This window comes from Pelodiscus sinensis, chromosome 24, assembly GCF_049634645.1.
Source record: "Pelodiscus sinensis isolate JC-2024 chromosome 24, ASM4963464v1, whole genome shotgun sequence".
Taxonomy (NCBI): domain Eukaryota; kingdom Metazoa; phylum Chordata; order Testudines; family Trionychidae; genus Pelodiscus; species Pelodiscus sinensis.
Genome location: NC_134734.1, coordinates 4583066 through 4605346, shown reverse-complemented (window position 1 = coordinate 4605346; position 22281 = coordinate 4583066). Strand labels below are relative to the sequence as shown.

The 22281-nt window shown below is 49.9% G+C and overlaps 1 protein-coding gene across 2 annotated transcripts; it reads right to left on the bottom strand.

Annotated features, from left to right (window-relative positions):
* Nucleotides 1–1670: 1670 nt before the first annotated feature.
* LOC102446142 (kallikrein-14-like) lies at nt 1671–16124 on the bottom strand. Of its 2 annotated transcripts, none has more exons than XM_014576483.3 (6): nt 15995–16124; nt 14963–15051; nt 8258–8420; nt 5298–5551; nt 2661–2797; nt 1671–2140 (listed from the first exon to the last, which is right to left on the bottom strand). In XM_014576483.3, exons 2-6 carry the CDS (start codon nt 15006–15008, stop codon nt 1979–1981), a joined length of 762 nt encoding a protein of 253 aa, XP_014431969.3. In that variant the 5' UTR covers nt 15009–15051; nt 15995–16124; the 3' UTR covers nt 1671–1978. The 2 variants fall into 2 exon arrangements, with proteins under 2 accessions (XP_014431969.3, XP_075763035.1); XM_075906920.1 differs by having other exon boundaries at nt 8258–8423; nt 15995–16122.
* Between the last annotated feature and the right edge of the window lie 6157 nt (nt 16125–22281).

Here is a 22281-nt window from a genome sequence, read left to right as displayed (position 1 = left end):
GGGCACCGATGCTTTTTCCTGGAGGCCTCTTCTTTCAAAAAAACACTCTTCCGTGGCCACACGCACCTTTTTCCGAAAAAGCTTTTTTGGAAAAAGGCTTCTTCTTCATAGAATGAGGTTTACTGCCGTCCGAAAAAACCCTCCATTCTTTCAACTTTCTGTCGAAAGTATGCAATAGCAGTCTCGACGTAAGTATTGTTTTTCCGGAAAAACTCTGCAGTGTAGACATACCCTCTGATGCAAAATTTCAAAGTTGGAGCCCACTGAAAATTGTGAGATTGGCTTTAAAAATCACAGGTTATAAAAAAACAAAAGAAAGCTTTTAGGGTTTGTTTATTTGCTGCTCCGTGGCTCAGTTTCAGTTTTCTTTCTCCAAACTCTGGTCTAGAGTGTGATTTATTTGCCACAAAAGCTCAGAGTTTCATGAGATACGCGCCTCAAGGAGGGGGTGAGACTTTATGAAGCGAGATTTCTCATAAAGTCATGTGAGGTTTGCATGATGGAGTCTCCCCTGGTCAGGTTTTACACTGAGACTTGTGGGGATGTGAATGGCTGTATGTAAATTCATCCATCTAGGAACAAAGAAAGTCAGCCGGACTCAGAGGACGGGGCACCCTGTCTGGACAAGCAGCGACTCCCAGAACGATCTGGGGGCTGTGGTGGAAAATCTGCTGAACATGAGGGCTACATCCACACTGCGAGGTTTTTGCGCAAAACCTTGTGGAGTGTCTACACCTCAAATACACTTTTGTGCAAGTAAATTGGCAGTAAAATGGCAGAACAGAGGGCTTTTTCTGGTATAGCTGAAGCAAAATACAGGACTATGCAGCACTTTAAAGACTAACATTTAAGGCTACATTTCTATCACTTTTCTGGGATAGGTAAGCCTCCTTTTATGAGGCATAACTCCTTTTTTGGCTACCGCTCTTGTGCAGAAAGGCATGAGTGGAAGCTCCGCAAGGGTTTCTTGCGCAAAAGAGCCTATCGGAAAAAGTACAGGTGAATGGCCATCAAAGCTTTATTGCGCAAGAACATCCATGAGGTATGGATGCACTTTTGCGCAAGAAGTTTTTGCGCAAGAACTCTTCCACAAAAGACTTCTTGTGCAAAAACCCTGCAGTGTAGATGTAGCAGAACTCCTTGTTTAGACTTAATGAGCTCCTGATTTAACAAATTGCAACTCACGTCTCCTCACTACGGGGAAGCATCGAAACGAGTCTGATGTAGGCTGCATTAATGTGGACGTGCTTCCTCAGCCTTAAAGCCCCAGGAACCCTCTGAGGAGCAGCCACACTATCGTTATTTTGAAATTACTATTTCAGAATTAATGTTACTCCTGATGAAAACCAGGAGTGAAGAGTGCGAATTCCGCAGCTCAGTATTTCAAAATAACAGGCTTCGTCGTATGGGTGCACCACTTACAAATTCGCCTTTTGGGGCAGTTATTTCAAAATAAGGTTCTAGTGTAGAGCCGGGCCAAACATTTAATCCAATCTCTTGATCTGGAAACCCACCTCACAGTCGTCAGGAGGATTTCAGGACAAGGATAGTGGCTTTGTGGTTGTTTGGCCATTCCCAAGAATCTAAAGCAAGTTGGATTTCTGAACCGCTCCTACTCACTCCAGGCAGATTCAGGGCTTTTATGGTTTGTGAAAACTAGTCCTGGGAATTTCAAGCTGATCTCCTGGCTTTTAAACCAATCTCACAATCTCCAGGCTGATTTGGGCTTTTTATGCCACTTACACATTTTTCATCATGTGCTGGATTGTTCCAGGTCTCTGTTGTAACTGTTGGCCGCTTTGGATTGGCCACTCCGCAATACCCCCTGCACAGTGCTGCCCGAGCAATCTCTCCACACCCCACTCGGTATCCCCTGGGTGCTGTGGTGAGGTGAGGGAAGGCATGGCAGGGGCGGGGGCTGGAGGGAGAGAGTTGGTGGGTTACTGGAGCAGGTATGATGTGCTATGAGTCCTCAGTCCTATTTGGTGGCCTTGTCCCTTATGTTGTCCGTCACCCACTGGGCGGCTTTGCAGACATTGGCGTAGACCCCAGGCAGTCCCTTCAGGGCACAGTAGGCCGTTCCCCAGGAGACCACACCCTGCAGCCTCCCGTCGCAGACCAGTGGGCCTCCGGAATCACCCTGCAAAGACAACACAGAGGTATCAGCAAACACAGTGACACTCCAGTGCGTGTGCACAGAGAGCAGGGCCCATCCCCTCCAGCAAGGGGCAGCAGAGACACACACATACATAGAAGTCCCTTACCCTCCAGCAGGGGGTGACTCAGGTGCATACACACACACAGACACACAACAGGCCCATCTCCTCCAGTAGGGGGCGACAGCCAGCCAGACATAAAACGTGGGGCGGCAGGGACATACAGATAGCGAGGGTGTAAAGAGCAGAAATGGGTTTGGGTGAACCCAGTTTGCTCCACCAGTGCTGGGGGTCAGGGCAGGCCAAAGAGGTGGATGAAGCATTTAGGCCTTGCTGCAGTTGGAGGGCAGTCTGGCTGCTCTTCCACGGGGCAAGAGGACAGGCTGACGACTGCCCCTCAGCAGCAGCCTGGAAGGATTTGGAGGTCGCTGGGGATAGGACAGTACCGAGCTCTGTGAGCTCTGACACCCGGCACCTGCCCCGATCTCCAAGGTTGCCCCTTACCTGGCATGCGTCTCTGCCTCCCTCTTCCACGCCAGCGCAGAACATGTTCTCTGTGATCAAGTCCTTGTAACGCTTGTTGCAGCTGTCCTGGCTGACAATGTAGATATCTGCACACTGTAAGATGTTGGGGAAGGTCTCTGGGCAATGACAGGAAAACACGCTTGTGAGGAGGGTGCAAGAGATGAAAATTTAGTGTAAGGCCCTCAACTGGCATAGATCCACTGAGCCCAATGGAAAGATGGCTGCTTGACCCCAGCTCAGGATCTGACCCCATTGACTCCAGTGGAGCTACGGCCCATTGACCCAGTTGGGATCTGGCCATATTGCTTTTCTAAAACAGGAGATATTTGACTAACAAGAAAGCCAGAAAAAAAAACCCTCATTTCAGGGCAAACAAGTCATTATTTTGGGATCCCAGATGTTGTGATATTTCCATTTTCCTTGTGACTGGAAGCATGTCTGTGACATTTTAAATCCAACGAGTAGTTCGGTAGTTCGAATTAGAAAGCCTAATTCGAACTACCTACTCCGTGCTGCGTGTAGCCGCGGGCACGGAGTCCGAACTACCGGGGATTTAAAAATGGTGGCGCCTGGCAAGATGCAAATGAAGCCTGGGATATTTAAATCCCCGGCTTCATTTGCAACTTTGATTGACTACATTAACGACCCTAGTTCGAACTAGGGTGGTAGTGTAGACATACCCGGGGAGATTCCCAAACCTGAGCCATTTTTTTTAGGTGAAAAATCTGAGGAATTGTCCCACACTGAGGTGTTAATAGAGAAGGTTGTGGAACAAATTGATAAACTAAACAGTAACAAGTCCCTGGGACCAGATGGCATTCACCCAAGAGTTCTAAAAGAACTCAAATGGGAAATTTCTGAACTATTACTTTGGTTTGTAACCTGATACGTTAAATCAGCTTCCATATCTAATGACTGGAAGATAGCTAATGTGACGCCAATATTTAAAAAGGGCTCTAGAGGTGATCCTGGCAAATACAGACCGGTAAGTGTATCGACAGTACCGGGCAAATTAGTTGAAACCCTAGTAAAGAATAAAATTGTCAGACTCATAGATGAACATAATTTGTTAGGGGGAAGTCAACATGGTTTCTGTAAAGGGAAATCATGTTTTACTAATCTGCTAGAGTTCTTTGAGGGGGTCAACAAACAGGTGGGCAAACGGAATCCAGTGGACATAATATATTTAGATTTCCAGAAAGCCTTTGACAAGGTCCCTCATCAAAGGTTCTTAAGCAAAGTAAGTTGTCATGAGATAAGAGGGAATCCTTTCATGGATTGATAACTGGTTAAAAGACAGGAAACAAAGGGTAGGAATAAATGGTCAGTTTTCCGAATGGGTGCCCCCAAGGGTCTGCCCCGGGGCCCATCCTATTCAACTTATTTATAAATGATATAGAGAAAGGAGTAAAGAGTGAAGCAGCAAAATCTGCAGATGATGCAAAATTGCCCAAGATAGTTAAGACCAAAGCAGACTGTGAAGAGCTTCAAAAAGATCTCACCAAACTAAGTAATTGGGCAACAAAACAGCAAATAAAATTAAATGCTGATCAATGTAAAGTGATGCACTTTGGAAAAAATAATCCCAATTATACGTACAATATGATGGGGACTAATTTATCTACAACTACTCAAAGGAGAGATCTTTGAATCCTTGTGGATAGTTCTCTGAAAACATTCACTCAGTGTGCAGTGGCAGTCAAAAAAGTAAATAGAATGTTCGGAATAATTAAAAAGCGGATAAAGAATAAGATTGAAAATATCTTATTGCCCACATCTTGACTACTGAGTACAGATGTGCTTGCCTCATCTCAAAAAAGATATATTGGGATTGGAAAAGGTTCATAAAAGGGCAACAAAAATGATGAGGGGTTTGGAACGGGTCCCATATGAAGAGAGATTAAAAGACTGGGACTTTTTAGCTTAGAAAAGAGAAGGCTAAGGGGGGATATAATAGAGGTCTATATAACCGTGACTGATATGGAAAAAATGGAATAAGGATAAATTATGTACTTATTCTCACAATATAAAAACTAGGGGTCACCAAATGAAATTAATAGGCCTCAGGTTTAAAAAAAAAACAAAAGAAAGTTTTTCTTCAGTCGCGGCACAGTCAACTTGTGAAACTCCTTGCCAGAGTATGCGGTGAAGGCTAGAACTTTCACAGGGTTCAAAAAAGAACTAGATAGATTCATGGAGGTTAGGTCCATCAATGGCTGTTAGCCAGGATGGGTAGGAATGGTGTCCCTCGCTTCTGTTTCTCTGGAGGTGGGTGACAGGGGAGAGATCACATAAGGATAATCTGTGGTGACCCCTCCCTCTGAGGCATCTGGCATTGGCCACTGTCAGCAGACAGTACACTGGGCTAGATGGACCTTTGGTCTGACCCTGTCTGGCCGTTCTTATGTTCTTATATTCTTGTGAGATCTCCCCAAATGTTGGTGTTGTCGAAGCTGCATTTTGCAGCAACAATTGTTTCAAGTTGAAAAATGTCCCGTGTGAGAAGCCAAAGACTGTTGACAACCCGTTAGCAAGGTCTCCCTAACGATTATCAACCCCCTTCCTGACGCTGAGCCCAACCTCAATCCCTCCCTTCCATGCCCCAGCGCCCCTTACGTTCGGGGGTCGTGACTGTGCCCCATCCTGACACGGTGCACTTTGCTCCAGGTGTGGGACACTGGGTCGCCAGGCCGATTGTTTTCACGTTGTTGTTGAGTTCAGCTGGTGCATCCAACTCCAGGAGCATGAAGTCATTGTCCCGGGGGCGGCGATTATAGTCTGGGTGCACGATGACATTTTTAACTCCTCGAATCTGTTCTGTGCCTTCGTTCATCTTCAGGTCATAATCCCCCAGATGCACCCGCACTGACCTACGTGGAGACAGGGCAAAGGAGGAGATCAAGGGGAGGCGAGTCAAAGCTCATGGCAGGGAAGCAAGTATTGTTGAGCCTTGAGTGGATCCCGTGAAGCTCAGTTTGACTCCAGATGCATCTACATTTTTTCTTGGCACACACTTCGCCTTCACAGAACTGAGCAGAGTCATGGGGAAGGGTAGGTATGGGGCAGGCCACAGACACAAAAATACAAGTATTGGTTACTTTACGCAAGTTTCACCCTATTCAGATGCATGTATCCTCCATTTCCATAGTATCGTGCACTGTATAGTTGGTCCAGTTACTTTGCTGGACATAGCCTGCTTTGTTCTCCTGCCACATGTACACAGTATACTTCTTTAGTTGTTTCCCTGTCTCAGTAATCCCCTTCCTCATATTCTTAGCCACTGTTGCTGACACTATTGTTTCTTGCACCCGGTTTTACCCAGCTGAAATAGCCTCAAAATAAGCTAAATAATTTGTGTAGTGCAAATTGCACAGACTATTTTGAGTTAAGGGTGCTGTGTAGCTGCTCCTGAGTTAGGCTTAGCAGCTATTATCATATTTGGAAATAATAACAATAATAATAACAATAATAATAATGATATACAATATACATTTAATTAAATTAATTGTATTTTTAAAAATGTCAGTATCTCATGTCAACATTTTCAAATATGCTACTATTGGCATCTGAGCCTTTTTCTCTGAGTGCCCTATTCGTTTATGTTAAAAATTTTTTTGCAACATCTGAAACCAACTTTTCTGCCCCGACATTCGGATTCACTGAAAAATTTGAAATTATTTGACCCAGATTTTCTCTCTGCTATTCTCAGTGCTCCCGTGCGGAGGTATAACTTGGGATGAGCAACCACAGTGCATCAGACATGGCAAAAGTAAAACAAACCATGTTTACGGGGTCCCATGAGTAGGGGGAGCAGATGGCCAGTGTGAATGCCAGGTTATGTTTTTTCAGGCAGGGGTAGGGTTGTATACAGAAGACAGATCTTCTATAGTGGGACAATCCTGATATTGCTGGGACATCTGGTCACCCCCCCCAGCCAAGAGCCAGGGGCAAAGGATTCACGATCAGCGGTGTGTTTATGAAAGATGGGGCCGTATGGAACCGAGCCCCCCACCTCCACTCATGCAGCTTCTTCCGAGAGCCTGGTGTCCTCTCCCATGCAGCTGCTGGTGGCCGGGGGCTCGGGGCTTCCTTCCTCCTCCCCCCACATGCTGCTTTGCTCCCCACCCCCGCAGCTTCTGACAGAACACAGGGCCTTCTTGGAGGTTGGAGTGGAGTGTCAGAGGCTGGGAGCTCCTCTCTGGTCCCAGTCTGGCAGTAAAGAGCCCTCACTAGCTGCTGGCTAAGAGGAGCAGGTGGATGCAGAGTGAGGGGATGAGCAGGGAGAAGCCCTGCTATGGACAGGAGAGAGCAGCCCAGATAGGAACCCACAATAATGCGCAGGTCCATCCTCAGGCAAACCAGCCCACATAGTTGAGTACATCCTGAATTTGTGGGCATTTTGTCATTAACAAAGCAGCCATTTTTACCCCAAATCACAAATTCCATCCCTAGGCTTACATGAACTACCCGGCTGCATAAGGCACCCTAAAATCTGGCCCTTTCACAAGGTGCTGCTCAGATGGGAAGTAAAATGCCTTGTGGGGTGTTACCCCAGGAGAAAACACGTTTGAAATAGATCTACGTGGACAATGTCCGTAACCCCAGATACCAAAAGGTACCTACACATACACATAGTTAACAAATCCTGTATTTTCCATTGATGCCTCACATGGCACATTGCATCCAAGCAACAAGGAGTCCTATGGCACCTTAAGGACTCACAAATTTATTTGGGCATGCGTGCCCAAATAAATTTGTGAGTCCTTAAGGTGCCACAGGATTCTTCGTTGTTTTTGCTGAAATAGACTTACATAGCTCCCCCTCTGAAAATTGCATGCAAGACACATCGTGATGCTATAAGCCCACAGCCCAAGCTGAGAGGGGATGTGGGAAGTGCTGGGGAATACTTGATGAAAATTTAAACGCTGGAACAAATGTGTGGTGCTTTTCCAAAATGGAAAGCAATGCAAGTTACTTTTCTAGAGCTCTGTTAACAAGGCAGGTCCTGAAAACAGATCTGTCCTCCTTCCCACCCCTGTTGTCTTAATCTGGTGAGGGTATGTCTAGACAGCAGTGCTATTTTGGGATACCAGAAGTATCCTGAAATAGCAATTCTGTGTCTTTAATGGGCCCGTTATTTCTAAATATATTTCAAAATAACGGGCGTGCTAGTCCGATGTCCTGGTAACACTTGTTCCACAACGATTAAGGGACTTGTTGGAATAGTGCCTTATTTTGAAATCTGGCACTCCTTGAAAACCAGGGGGAAGCTCCAAGGACTAACACTGGTAAGTGCAGGGGGCGAGTTTCCTTCTGACCACACCACTGGGGAGAGCCATACGGGCCTGCCGCCTCTGATCTGGGCAGCCACATTTGAAGCAGGGCGCTGAAAGCCCCCTGAGGGCGCATAGAAGAGCCACAAAATGGTGTGGGGCCTGGAAAAATGGGAGGATGAGGCTGGGATTTGGGAGGGGGCAGAGGGAGATGTGGGCACAGAAGGGGGGCCCCAAAGGAGAAGATAAGAACTGGGCACATGGCCTCTTCCTTTCTCCCCCCCAACCTCCGTGCCAACTTACTTGGCGTCTCTTCTGCAGTGCGCGGCAGTGAGCACCCACTTCCTGTCTACCAGGCTCCCGCTGCAGTACATGCGGTTGTCCATCATGAGAGCTGCTTGGAAGGGCCGGGAGCCGAGGTCACAGTTCTTTCCCCCATAGATCCGGTTTTCCTCTGCCTCTGAGGCTGCTGTGGAGAGAGACTCACGTCAGCCAGAAGCCAGGCAGGGGCTGGGGTGAGCATCAGCCATGGCCGTGTGGCTTGACTGGTGGCAGGAGGGCTGTGAGCTACCGCTCGTGCGCAGCTGTGCAGAGCATGAGGTGACCTGAGGCTGCCCCAGGTGCGATGTCTCCAGCAGGGACAGGGACAGGCTCATAGGCCACAAAGGGCGGGTCCAACACCCCCCATTTCTGCGTGGCCTGCCATGGGGGAGGGAGAGCGGCTCTGTCCTTCTCCCGATGTGCCTGCCCCTGGCACACTCGGCCCCTGTCGTTGGCCACTGGGCTGGGTGTGTGTGTGGAGAGGAGCAGCCGCTCCTCGCTCCCTGAGAGAAAACCCAGCTGTGCAGGCAATGGCTTCCACTCTCCACCCAGGCCTGGCTGCCAGGGAAAGGACTCAAGCTGGCTCCCCCACTGCCCCTGGCATATTTTCGGCTCACGTGGCCTCTGTCCCCAGCAGCTGGGCCCAGTAGGGAGAGGAAGCTGCTGCGTTTTCAGCAAGGCTCTCTCAGGGAGACACCTTGCTGCCTTACGCTGTGTGGGAAGGGCTGGGGCCGTCCATAGGATTTATGAGGCCCTGCGCAGGACTGTGAAACTGGGGCACCCAGGGCCGGTCGCCAGAAATGTTGCTGCCCTATGGAGCTCCCCACGGAGGGGCAGAGGTGGTTTGGTCTTCTGCAGTGAGGAGGTCGGGTTTGCTTCTGAAGGCTGTGGAAAAGGCACGATTGCTCCTCTGACACAAGATGCAATGGATTTGTTAACTCCCTCACAGCCTTGTCTTTCTCCTCCAGAGCTTGTGGGGCTTTTCTGGGTTTGTTTAGCATGGAAAAGAGAGATCGAGATTGCAGCTTTCAAGGACCTAAAAGGGCGTTACAAAAAGGAGAGGGGTTACACTGCTCAGAGAGCAGCTTACTAGCTCTTACTTGGACTAACTCTCCTCCACTTTCCTGAATGTGGATTCCAGCAACATTTTTTAGAACCAAACTGCAGGCAGCTCTTACAGGGTGTACTGGTGTGAAGTAGAATTCATTTTCCCTGTTCCTGATCAAACACCTCGCTTACAAAACCCCACCGGTTACAATGCTCTGAGCAGGATGTGGCCTGTTGGTGCCTGGTGTTACATCCAAATTATTTTACTATAAACCTATTATAATACAACAAGTAATCAAACCCACATGGCAATAAGAAATCGCTAGGGCTCCGTCCCCACTGTGGAGCTATTTTGGGATACCTCCGGTACTGGTTAGCAGTAAAAATCACCGCGCCAAAGGGGGCTGAGTAAAGTGGGAGGGGAAAAAAAGGCTTGTTGGCGCCATATGCTACAGAAAATGGGAAGCCTGGTCAACTGGAGCTGGAAGGAGCCCAGCCAGTGGGATCATGGAGAGAAAGGGACCAGGAATATTCCATCAGTCCCAAGTGTTCAGTCGTGGTTGCTAAAATTGCCCAGTCTGATATGTCTGATTTAAAAGAGACGCAGACATTGGATCAGGGTGTGGTGAGGGTGAGCCAAGAACTTCCCAGGACAGCAGAAAAAGGATCAAAAACATTAGCTCCCTGTGACGGGGCAGCGCTGCCCTGCACTATAGATCCCCCAGTCACCGCATGGTTGGCAGTGCGAGGGGTGGGATACCAGTGATGCACCGGCTGTTCGGCTGCCACCGAGCAGGCACGCCGCAGCAAGGCACCCCAAGATTTCAGCGGTGTGGGAGGTGGAGGAGGAAATGGGGAGGAGCCGTGAGCTGACACCGCTGACGTCAGCACACTAAAGGGAAGGGCGGAGCACGCAATGGGAGTAGGGCGGAGGAAGGAGATGCGTCGGCGGGGATGCCGAGGGCCGGCGGGAGGATTTAAACGCTGGGGCGAGCACGCACAAGAGGAGGCAGGGAGAAGAGTCAAGGGGAGGACGGTAACTAACGCCGAGAAGGGGGGAGAGAGAAAGGACCCACGCGCAAGGGCGGCCCGTGGATGCAGGCAACCTTGGTAGTCACCTAGGCGCCGCGTTCAATAGGGCGCCCAATGATGCCGTTACACCATTGAGGGCTATGGAGGCGGGGGTGCCGATCGCGCATTCCGCCTAGGGCCAGCTGCTGGCAGCTCACCTTGAGCCACTCCTGCCCACACGGGGTGCTACTGGTGTCCTCCGGTGGTGGGGTGGAACTGGGGACACTACGCCTGCACCTGCAAGTAGGTGGAAGGGGGGAGAGGAAGTAGCCCAGGGCAGGGCGACAGACATAAACCCGTGGGCTGGCATGTTGCGGAGGAAAGCCCTGCCAGTCGGACAGGACTACAGTCAAGTCCTTGTCCTTAGGGGCTGGGGCCCGTGAGTGAGGGCGGGCCCGGGCCCCCCTCTTCCCACCATACCCAAGGAGAGTCATCTAGAGGCCGGGCAGTAAATCATCACTACCAGCCTTAAGGCAAGATCTGACTATCAGTAATTAAATCAAAGACTGGCAAAAAAGTCTTGGGGCACGCAGACTTAGGATGAGGTGGGGGGACCTTAGAAGCTGCATTAATAAGGGGTCAATAAACAGACTGGGGTCACACCCTGTCACATTCCCCTATACAGAAGATGTGGGCAGCATTTGCGGACAGAGCTCTCATCTCCACAGAGGGTCCTTTCCCGGTGTGCGTAGCTCTGGCTCAGCTTGGGAGAGAAATAATGTCCGTGACAGGAAGCCATCGGGGAGTGGATAAAACTGCCCAGCATCTTACATCTGTGGGACGGGGACCGCCTCTTAGGTCGGGTATATAAGAATATTTTGGCAACTGTCTGGCACGTGCCCAAGCCAACCCGACTGCATCCAAATGGAATGTGCCATTCGAATCTGAGGGGTAGGGAGGCCCATGGGTGGCTTTCCAGACTGACGTGACAGGTCCTTTGCCAAGGACTCAGAGAGGGAATCAATACTTGGGGGTGGCTGTCGACCCTTTGTCAGAGTGGGTGGAGGCAGTTCCTCTAGCGGCCTACCCTACAAGAGCCACAGCCAGGTCCTACTAGAGCAAGTCTTCCCTTGATGGGGGAGCCCTGCAAAGGTGGAATCAGACCAGGGACCATTTTGCTGGACTGTTCTTTAAGGCAGAGCTGTCCTGTCCATAGGAGAGTTTGGGGCAGCTGCCCCAGGCCCCATGATTTTGGGGGGAGCTCTGTGGGGCCCAGGGCAGCCTGAGGTAAAGGGAGGGAGGGTTGGGTCCCATATCCCCCTATGGTCAGTGCTGGTTTAAGGACTACCTTAAATGAACAGGAGTCCCTCAGAGACTACACATCCCAAACAGACCCTCGTCATCTGAGACGGTGGAATGAAGCAATCGGACCAGACAATTAAAGCTGAGGAAACTGGTGAAGGCCAGTGGATGTAAATGGGACAGGTTCATGTCTCTGAGTCTCATGGCGGTGAGAGCCTCACCAGCTGCATCTACTGATAAAACACCCGGTGAGGTGACGCCAGGTGCGACTGCCAGGCTCTCAGCGGGAGCAGAGATGGAGACCGGCCTGCAGGATCTGCAAGAGCATTTAAATCAGGGCCCCTCACAGGTAGCTGACCCCGCGGGGAAATCCACGAGCAAGGCCAAGGCCGACTTGGACCAAATCCAGAGCGAGATTGCTCAGAAGGGCTGAAGACCAGGTCATGTTGGTGTCTTGCAAAGCACCAGACCATGGTTCTGTGCAACCCACAGATCGGCCCCTTCTGAGTCATCGTTACACTCACGTCCATGGCGCCCGCACTGAGAATAACTGGAGGCAAGTGTGACAGAGACAGAATCTACTCTACTCATCAGGGTGACGTTCTGTTCGTCATCCAGGTTGTAGGAGGGACTTCCTCCTCAGGCCTAACAGTACAACCCCTGTAGGAGCTATGATGGCTAGTGTCCAGCAGATGGCAATGTGAAATGGACTCTGGCATTTCGGATACACCACACCATTTCTTTTGTTCTAGGGTTTCGCCAAAACCAAAAAATTGGGACTAAACTATTTAACAAGAGGCAGACCCATGAAACCCACCGAGATGCTCCATTGCTGGACCTCCAGAAGCGGAATACACCAACAAAAGGGATAAACCAGACTATTATTCTCCACTCAGAACTTATCCACTGTCCTATTTCTTGTGGTAAGGGAATTAGAAGGCAAGATCTTATATTTGAACAGACTGGATGGAGCGATCTCTCTGCCAACCAGTGGCTGGGAAGAGATTTGACCACCGGATACTGATTCAAAAGGGGGAGAATGTAAAACCTAGACAACCTCACCAACAAATTCAACATCCCTTGTGCACAGATGAGGTCACGAGAATTGAAAGAGCAAAGCCATTTGTGTGACCTTGATGCCTGGGGGGAGTTTGCCCTTATGAAGACTTGAATACAAGGATGAAATGTGAGTTGTAGCTATCTTTGGATGTGTCTAGACTACAGGGTTTTGTCAACAAAAGTGGACTTTTGTCAACAAAACTATACCTGCGTCCACACTGCCTTTGAGTTATGTTGATATAACATCGACAAAACTCAGCAGTTTTGTCGACGTATGTAAACCTCATTCTACGAGGAATAACGCCTTTTGTTGACAGAGTTCTGTCGATAGAAGGCATTATTGCATCTACACTGTCCTTTGCGTCCACACTGTTATGTCGACAAAGCGGCTTGCTTTGTCGACAGAACTGGATGTAGTCTAGACGCTCTTTATCGACAGAAGTTTTGTCGACAGTGTCTATCGACAAAACTTCTGTCAACAAAACCCTGTAGTCTAGATGTACCCTTTCTGAATAATTCAGGAACCAAAAAGTGCATGCTAAATGTGCCCTTTGAACTTAGGGTTTGTGATCCAATCATTGACTATGATGTAACTTGTCCAATGATGAAACCAAGTAGGTTTTCTTTTTTCTCAGTGCTTCTTGTGGTAGGATCACAGCTTATCAACAAGCATGAAATGTTGCCGTATTGGGGATGAATAAAGCAATCCATGAATTGCATTCCTCTAGGAGAGAGCATAGCTTAACTCCTATTGGAAATTGAGGGCCCACAAGAAGACTATTTCAGGAATGTCACCTGTAGATGTTTGGAAGATTTGAAAACATTCAGACTATGTGTTAGGACAGGAAGTCAACTGTCTGCACAAGCCAAAGCTGCAGAGAATCAGCGGCTAATCACAGGAAGAGCAATTTACAATTTATATCATGCGTGGCACAACCCAGCTATTTAATGAGACCCAGCATAGAATTAATCAGCTGGTTGCTTTAAATGATGATCAGCACAAGGATCTGCAGATAGGAAGCGCGAAGATCTGCCTGTATATGGGGAGCATGGTGTAAACACACAATACTTAATGCATTACAAGCCCTAGGATTGCAAAAGACTCCTGGCCTAATCAAATATGAGCAATGGTTAGTCGGTATTGTCCTGGAAGCCTTCCAAAGCTGGAAATAGAGCCGCGTACTTGGAGATTGGCCAGCATTGGCAGCAGGGAGGAGCCTGGGATCTGTGACACCTCACCCCAACGGAGACATTTGCTCTTTTTCTATCGATTGTACAATCGCACGATCCGTGCAATTCTCCTTCACAATCTCGTGAGCAGGGTTTGACCCGCACAAGGGTGTGTACAGGCAATTGGCAGCTGTCCGTTCGATAGGTCATCTCAAAGATGACATCACTGGGCCTCCCTTCCTGATCTATCAGACCCCAACCCAACTGTGGAAAGTTCCGCAGATGACTTGTTGCTCTGAAAAGGGGCCTCGGTACATCATGGCTGCTCTAAGGCTGCTGCACTTCCGCCATGCAGCAAGCCACTCTTCCATGTCCAGGAACAGCCCCTGCCCTACCAGGCCTGGTGACAGCCCAGTCCCCAACACACACATAGATCGGCAGTGTCAGTGGCACAAGCGACGGAGGCGGGCGCAGGTTTCTGGTCGTGCGAGAGTTCCTCCTCAGGCCATTAACAGTCGGGGCCTACGGGTGCAGGGTCACGCAGCCCCATGTGCCTCTCAGGCTCATGGCACCCACGTGACCACCGGGCGGTTCTAGCCCCCCGACTCCTACAGGTTTAAGTCAGGGAGCCTGGCTCCCCCCGCACAACTCCGATCGGCACTGCTTCATTTGGGTATGTTTAGAAATCGCCGCTTCATTTGGGTATGTTTAGTAAACTAATCTACATGGCTCTGGTGACAGAGCCCTGTAGTCCAGACATACCCTGAGAGAAGCAGATTTTACTCCCCAAAAAACATTCCGGTTTGTGGGAAATTTCAAAATTCTTCCCTTCTGTGCTGACATGGGATGAAAACCGCTTGTGAAATCAGGGATCCTGGCTGGCCCCCAAGCAATGGAGGCTCATCAGCGACGAGGCCTGTCTATGTTAATTCCCTTTCACGACCTGTGGAACCAATTTAGGCACTTCCTGGATCTTCGCGCTTCTGGAGCAGCAACGTGTCTTATGCCATGTCTGAGACACTCCTGTAGGGCCTGTGTCGAAACTGCAGAACCCTCCCACCCCGCCCAATGGTGGCTTCTCGCCAGGCTCTTCCCTACCTGCCGCTGCCCCGGCGACCAGCATGGCGAGGATCAGGAGCTGCATGGCGGCCGTGGCGATGGGAACAGTCGGCGACGTCGCTGGTTTACTGCAGGGAGAGAGCGACAGGGAATCGTTGGCCGGGGGTGCCTTGAGGAGGACGGGTGACCCTCAGGTAAGGGGCTCGCTAAGGAGTCAGGCGTGAGCAAGCTGTTTCCCTGCCCCGCAGCTACCCTGCCTGTACCGTAGGGCGATAGCAGAGCCCCTCATGGATAAACACGCTGGGATCGTGTGGTGTCAAGGGGGGGCCAGTCTCCCCCAACTCTGCTCCATCGTCCACTTCCACCCAGAGGCTCCCCCAGGGGCACGTTCCATGGAAACATCTGATCTGTTGTGGGGGGAGGGATGAAATCTTAAGCCAGCTGGCAAAGATCTCCATGAGCTGGCCTGAGCCCACCCCTCTCGTCCTAGTTCCCCTTCTCATGCGTTGCCGCAGTAACAGAGCCCCCACTTCCCCCAGCAGCTCTACAACACAGAAATGAATAGCTCTCCGGTGCCAGGTGGCTCCCATCACGGCAGCACCCCAGGTCAGGTGCTGTGCTTATCCCACAACCGTTTGTGAGGCTGGGCAGGGCTACGGTCCCCATTGCAGTGCTGGGGAAACCGAGCCACAGAGCAGCTACGTGACTGGGCTGATGTCTGACAGGGAGGCAGCGGCAGCCCAGAGATTAGAAGCCATGTCTCCCTAGTACCAGCTGAGCCACTAAGCTGTCAAACCGTCCGTCCTTCCTGAGCGCCCCATCCCACCCCATAATCTCCCAATAAGAGAGCAGTGCCCCGTTCCCCAAGAACGGGGTGATACTCTAGAAGCCCGTAATCACCCCCATAGCAGCGAGATGCCTCCCCATGATCTTCTCAGTGACAACGGGATGTCCCGGACCTCCTCCCTGCACCACTCCCCAAGCCACAGCAATCCCCTCTGCACCCGGCCGCCATGCCCCCGCCCCCAGCCAGACATGCTGACGACAGGAGCTGGAGTGGCCCCACTTCACCTGTAGCTCAGGACCGGCGAGTCCGCAGCGGCTGTGCCTTGGAGAAAGCTGAGAATCCTCCGGGATGGGCCACTTTATATGCCAAGAAACGGGCCGTCCCTGTGAGTCACTGTCATGACTGGATCTAAGCAGATGATCAATGTTTTAGCCACCGGGAGCCTCCCTCCACCCCCAGATACCTGGCTGCCATCGGTTGGTGCCGGGGAGTGGGGGAGGGACCCAGCCTTTGCTCTCATCTCTGTCCGGAACCTGGCAGGAATTAGCCCTTGAAATGGCACCTTCTCCACTGCCAAACCTGCCTCCCTGCACCTCCCGCCCTGCTGCGGAATGTGTCTTTCCTCCTCTCTTCCTGGTGTCCTGACCTGGCCCCACTGTGGGTGCCCTCAACTGCGGGTAACCAGGCCCTGCTGCCTGATACTTGGCACTGGGTTTACCCTGGGGCTGCCTCGGACTCTGACTTCCTGAATGGCGGCCCAGCCAGATTCCCTTGTGCTGGGTCAGACAGCCCATAACCCTCGCCTGACCCCCTCTCTCTGCGGGGGGCAGCGAGGGACCTAGCCCCGTGTTTCTCAACCAATGGCACGAGTACCCTTAGAGGTACTCGAGAGAAGTGTGTGATGGTGCGTCAGGGGCCCCCCCAGCCCTGCACCTCTGTCTGCAGCCAGATGTGACTCTGCCAGTCAGTAGAACAGAGAGGATTTAACGCTTCTCAGGGACACAGGACAGCCCGAGTTCGATGTGGACATCGGAGTAAGGGGCAGGTAGCCTCAGACCCCTTGGGGCAGGGGTACAGAGGCCTCTGAGCCCCCAGTATTCGGCTTAGTCTGTTCTCTTCATGTTTTCCCAGTCAGTACTGCCACTTCTCAAAACCACAGAACACACATCCCCCGAGGCAGACACATCCCTTCCTTTGTTTAAACCCCTTCTCCTGGGCAGGTGAGAAACCTCTGCCAGTAATTGTCTGCGTGCTAGCGCTCAGGGGCAACCCCCCTTCTGGGCAGTGCTTACAGACAGAGGCCAATAGGGGTCACCCACAGCACACACAGCAACCGGGGAATGCCCCACCAGAGTTGGCCCAGGACCACTAGAGTAGACAGCCCCCAACTACGTCACAGGGGGTATGTCAACACAACTGAAATTAAACGAAATTGGTGTTTAAGTTTTCGGAGCTTTATTAGTTTTGTGCTTTGTACACCCAAAAATGTCATCGCCCACCTGGCTACGATTAAGTTGTTTCAACAAATGTGCTGCAAAAGTAGAAAAAAATTGTGTGTGTCTGAAAACTGTAGGTACTGAGGGAACTTATCTTTTTTTTATTATTATTTTAAAAGGGGTATTTTATAAACAAAGGTTGAGAAACAATGGCCTAGATACAGCTCTTTGGGGCACTGTGGCTGCCAAATTGTGGACCTGCCTCTGGCCAAAGGCAAAAACGACCCTCTGGCCGCAGCTGCAGAATTCAGACACGGACGTGAGTCTGGAAGAGACCTGGGCACTTCCTCTTTCAGCGCGGAGGCAGGGCTGATGGAAGGTCCCTAAAAGTAGGGGGGTCACCCCTGCCTCACCCTGGTGCCACTCCTTGCCCTGATACCTCTGCCCCTCACCACCCCTTCCAACATGCTTCTCCATCCCCCTGAGACTCTGAGCAGTCCCCCCACTTTTCTATTACTTCCCTCAAGACCCCACCCCATATCCCTTCCCCTGAAGCCCTAATCTCATGCCACGTCTGCCCCCAGATACCCTCTGCCCGCTGGCTCCTCTCCTCCCCGTCCCCTCTGGCGCTCACCGCTACAGCCAGGGAAAGATGGGTGGGTGCACACCTCCCCATTTTAAAAGCGACTGCTGTACGACCCGCTGCCCCCCAATGTTGCAGGGTGCGTGTGAGGAGACTATTGTGTATTGGGGTTGTAGATATAGATCTTGTTGTTATAGTACCTGAGTTAGGTCACTAGGGGTCAGTCCAGCCAGGTTGGGCTGGTTCTAGTTAATTCTTTGTTATGAAATAAATGGACACTTGCAACTGCTCAGGCTCTCTGTGTCTCCAGTGATTCTTCCTCAGTTGTGGAACTTCATAGGATATAAGAAAGTGGCAAGGAGGGTGGGATACCTGTGCTGCCTTCAGCAGCAGCAGAAGTAGAAGTCAATGTAAGAAAACAAACCTTTTGCTGTTCTGGAAGGTGGGGGTGAGAACCGATCGCAACACAGTGGCTACGTCTACACTGGCACCCTTTTCCGGAAATGCTTAAAACAGAACAGTTTTCCGTTATAAGTATTTCCGGAAAAAGTGCGTCTACATTGGCAGGATGCTTTTCCGGAAAAGCACTTTTTCCGGAAAAGCGTCTGTGGCCAATGTGGACGCGCTTTTCCGGAAAAAAGCCCTGATTGTCATTTTTGCGATCGGGGATTTTTTACGGAAAAGACTACTGTGCTGTCTACACTGGCCCTTTTCTGGAACAGTTTTTCCAGAAAAGGACTTTTGCCCGAACGGGAGCAGCATAGTTTTTCTGAAAAAACACTGACAATTTTACAGTAGATCGTCATTGCTTTTCCGGAAAAGCAAGCGGCCGGTGTAGACAGCTCGCAGCATATTCCGGAAAAGTGGCCGCTTTTCCGGAATAAGTGGCCCAATGTGTCTACACTACAAAGTTTTGTCGGAAAAACAGCTGTTTTTCCGACAAAACATTAGGAATGTCCACACTGCAATTGTGTTCTTCTGAAAGTAAATCAAAAGAACAGAGGGCTGTGTCTAGACTAGCATGATTTTGTGGAAATCATGCCAGTCTAGACGCACTTTTGTGCAAGAAATCTCCGATGGCCATTTTAGCCATTGGGCTTTCTTGCGCAAAAAATAAAGGTGCCTGTCTACGCTGGCCTCTTGCACAAGTATTCTTGCGCAAGAGGGCTTATCCCTGAGCGGGAGCGTCAAAGTATTTGCTCAAGAAACACTGAATTCTTACATTAAAACATCAGTGCTCTTGCGCAAATGCAAGTGGCCAGTGTAGACAGCTGGCAAATTTTTGCTTGTGCAAAATCTTGCCAGTCTAGATGCACCCAGGGAGTTTTCCAGGATTGGTAATCCTCATTCTATGAGGAAGAAGCCTTTTTACGAAAGAGCTCTTTCGCAAAAATGCACTTGTGGACAGGAAAGAGGGAGTTCTTTTGGAAGAAGAGGAAAGAGGAAAAAACACAGGTGCCCTGGTGGCCACTGTGTCTATAGCAATCCCAGCTTACACATGAAAGAGTGTCCATTCAGTCTGGATGCTCTCTTTCGAAAAAGCAAATCGCTTTTTTGATGCACTTTTGCGGTGTGGACATTCTCTTTCAGAAGAAGTTTTTCTGGCAGATCTCGTGAAAAAAGCTTCTTCTAAAAGAAGCCTGCAGTCTAAACATAGCCTGATAGTGGAAACTGAAACAAAGATCGGTGGAGCCCAGAGGCTGGAAAGAAAGAAAGAAAGAAAGAAAGAAAGAAAGAAAGAAAGAAAGAAAGAAAGAAGTTGCAGCAGCCATGACTACTCTTATACACTTACTGGGCCACTGGGACCTTCTGAGGAGACTATAGGGCAATGGCAGGTATATACTGAGTGTTTGGAACTTTTTGTTATTGCGAATGACATTAAGGAAGAGAAGAAGGCACCAATATTTTTAAGTGTTGTAGGTACTAAGAGCTGCTCTCTGCTACGCAGTTTGCTGCTCCCTGTTAAGCCAGAGACCAAATCTTACGGTGACATTGTGGAAATCCTGAACCACTGGTAATTGCAGAAAGGTCTTGGATCCACACCAGAGACCAAAAAGAAAGTGAATCAATTGTACAATTTGGAGCAAATTTGAAAAAGCTTGCAGCACACTGAATTTTATGAGATGTTAAACAACGCCATACAGAACAGGTTAGTGTGTGGCCTGCCCAGTGAAGCTATACAGATGCGCCTATTAACAGAGGCTCAGCTCACCCTACAGAAGGCCGTTGCTACTGTGGTCTCCATGGAACTGGCCACACGGGAGGCCCACTCAGTGAACCCCCTAGGGTGCACGAAGTGTCCCAAGAATCCAGCGCTAAAGGCAACAAAGATCGTTCTGAAGACATATGCGGGAGAAGAGGTACCCCTACAGGACACTACTGATGTTAAGGTGGCGCTCAATGGACAGATGGCTGAATTGTCACTGTTTGTGGCGAAAGGCCATTACTCAGCCTTAATGGGGAGATTGTGGAGTAGAAAGATCCTGCGGAACTGGGCATTCGTGCACTGGATGACTAAAGCAAAAACAGGTCTGACCGATGTGTTAAAGAAACATGCTGCTGGTTTTGGAGAGGATCCGGGAAGTACGAGGGGAATCATTGTGAAACTCACCATTAAACTTGGCAGCCACCCAAAATATCTGATGGCCAGAACTGTGCCATATGCCATTAGGTCAAAAGTTGAAGCTGACCTGGAGCACCTACACAGAAATGGAATCCTAATCCCAGTTACCCATAGTCTATGGGCAACTCCAATTGTTCCAATACTGAGGAAAGATGGTTCCATCCAGATTTGCAGAGATTTTAAGGTCACTGTTAACCCAGTGTTGTGTGCAGAGTAATGCCCCCTTCCCTACATCGATGACATGTTTGTGGGCCAGGCTGGGAGACAAAAGTTCGGTAAGATTGATCTGAGTCAAGCATATTTACAGATGCACCATGAAGGAGAAGTTCCAAGAGCTGTTGACTATTATGAGACATAAAGGGCTTTATCGTTACTGTCGCTTGCCCTTCGGAATAACTTCTGCTCCAGCTTTCTTCCAGAGGGCTATGGACCAGATCTTGTGTGGCTTGCCAGGAGTGCAGTGCTAGCTTGATGACATCCTGGTCACAGGCAGGAATGAGGAGGATCACCTCAAGAACTTAGAGGCTACCCTACAAACAGGGCTGGCCTTAGGCTGATTCAGGCGATTCTCCGGTGTGGGGCCCCGCACCTGAGGGGGCCCCGCGCCCAGGGAAATGACACATGCATTGTGCACCTGGAGCACGGTGCATGCACCATGTGCCAGGAGTACAACGCTTGCGCGGGGCTCACAGGCGCACGGAGCATGCGTTGTGATGTCCCGGGGAGCCACGCTTGTGTTGTACTCCCGGGGCACTGTGCATGCGTGGGCCCCCGGATGCACTGTGCATGTGTCATGGCATCCAGGATGCACGGCACATGCGTCGTGCCTCCGACGCGTGACGCATGCCCCATGCTGCCCGGGATCCTGTGCATGCTGCCCGGGATCCCACCCCCACAATCGGGCCCCACACTCTGTAGAGCTGGCCCTGCCTACAAAGGCTAGAAGAGTCTTTTATTAGAGGCAGCAAGGCATGGGGGCGGGGGGAAATGCAAGTAGGCGAGTAAACTACTCAATAAGCCCACACAAAGGGCACATCTAGACTATGTTTTTCTTTCGAAAGAAGATATGCAAAAAATGAGGTGTGCAGAATTCTTTCCAAAAAGGGTTTGTTTTTTTTTCGAAAGAATCGCATCTAGACAGCTTGATTTTTTTGAAAAAAATCTCTTTTGAAAAAGCGATCGGAAGAAGATATGCAAATTCAAATTTGCATATCTTCTTTCAAAAGAAAAACGTAGTCTAGACTTGCCCTTATTGGGTAGTTGACTACTGGCTTACATCCCTAACCTAAACCCCTCTGAAAGCTCCCCTCGCCTCGTGTGCATCACTCCGTTAGCATAGAGAACGGAAAACAGAAAGACCCCACATCCCAGCCTGCTCCTGCATCCTGCCTAAACCCTGATCCCTCACTCCAACCCAGGCCCATGCAGCCCCCTCCCACATATTGAACCCCTTATTGTTGTCCCCACCCCAGAGCCGAGGGGACTCTCAAAATCTAAAAGCCCCAGGTTCCCAGAGGAGAGAACTGGGGGAGGAAGCCCTAGCAAAAACCAAGAAGACACCCGTTGGACCATGTGTGGCAAAACTGGACCACAGAGAGCAAGTCTTTACATAGCCAATACAATCTCTAAAGCAAATTGAGCTGGACTGTACTGAGTTAAATGTGTCCCTATCATTAGCCTGTACACAGGCCCAGGAAATAAGCCAGAAATTGGTCAATCAAATCATCCGGGAAGGTCTACAAGATAATTTGCCTTTGGAAATAAGGAAACTGTTGAGGGAAGATGTTATAGATGGGAGAGACAAATAATGGCATGGTGGAACTTAGTACATTTTACCCTACACAAAGATGAAATGGTTCTCCAAGCATATGTAGTCACGGTACACCCCAACCTAACTAGTAGAATCTATCCAGTGGTGCTTATGGGAAT

Bases quoted from the DNA above. Each gene is read 5' to 3' on its own strand.
- LOC102446142 (XM_075906920.1), bottom strand. From the start codon at position 15,008: ATGCAGCTCCTGATCCTCGCCATGCTGGTCGCCGGGGCAGCGGCAG. The intron at 5,552-8,257 runs GTAAGTTGGCAC...GTCTCCACGTAG, and splicing joins CACTGCAGAAGAGACGCCAA to GTCAGTGCGGGTGCATCTGG. The intron at 2,798-5,297 runs GTAAGGGGCGCT...GTCATTGCCCAG, and splicing joins CACAGTCACGACCCCCGAAC to AGACCTTCCCCAACATCTTA.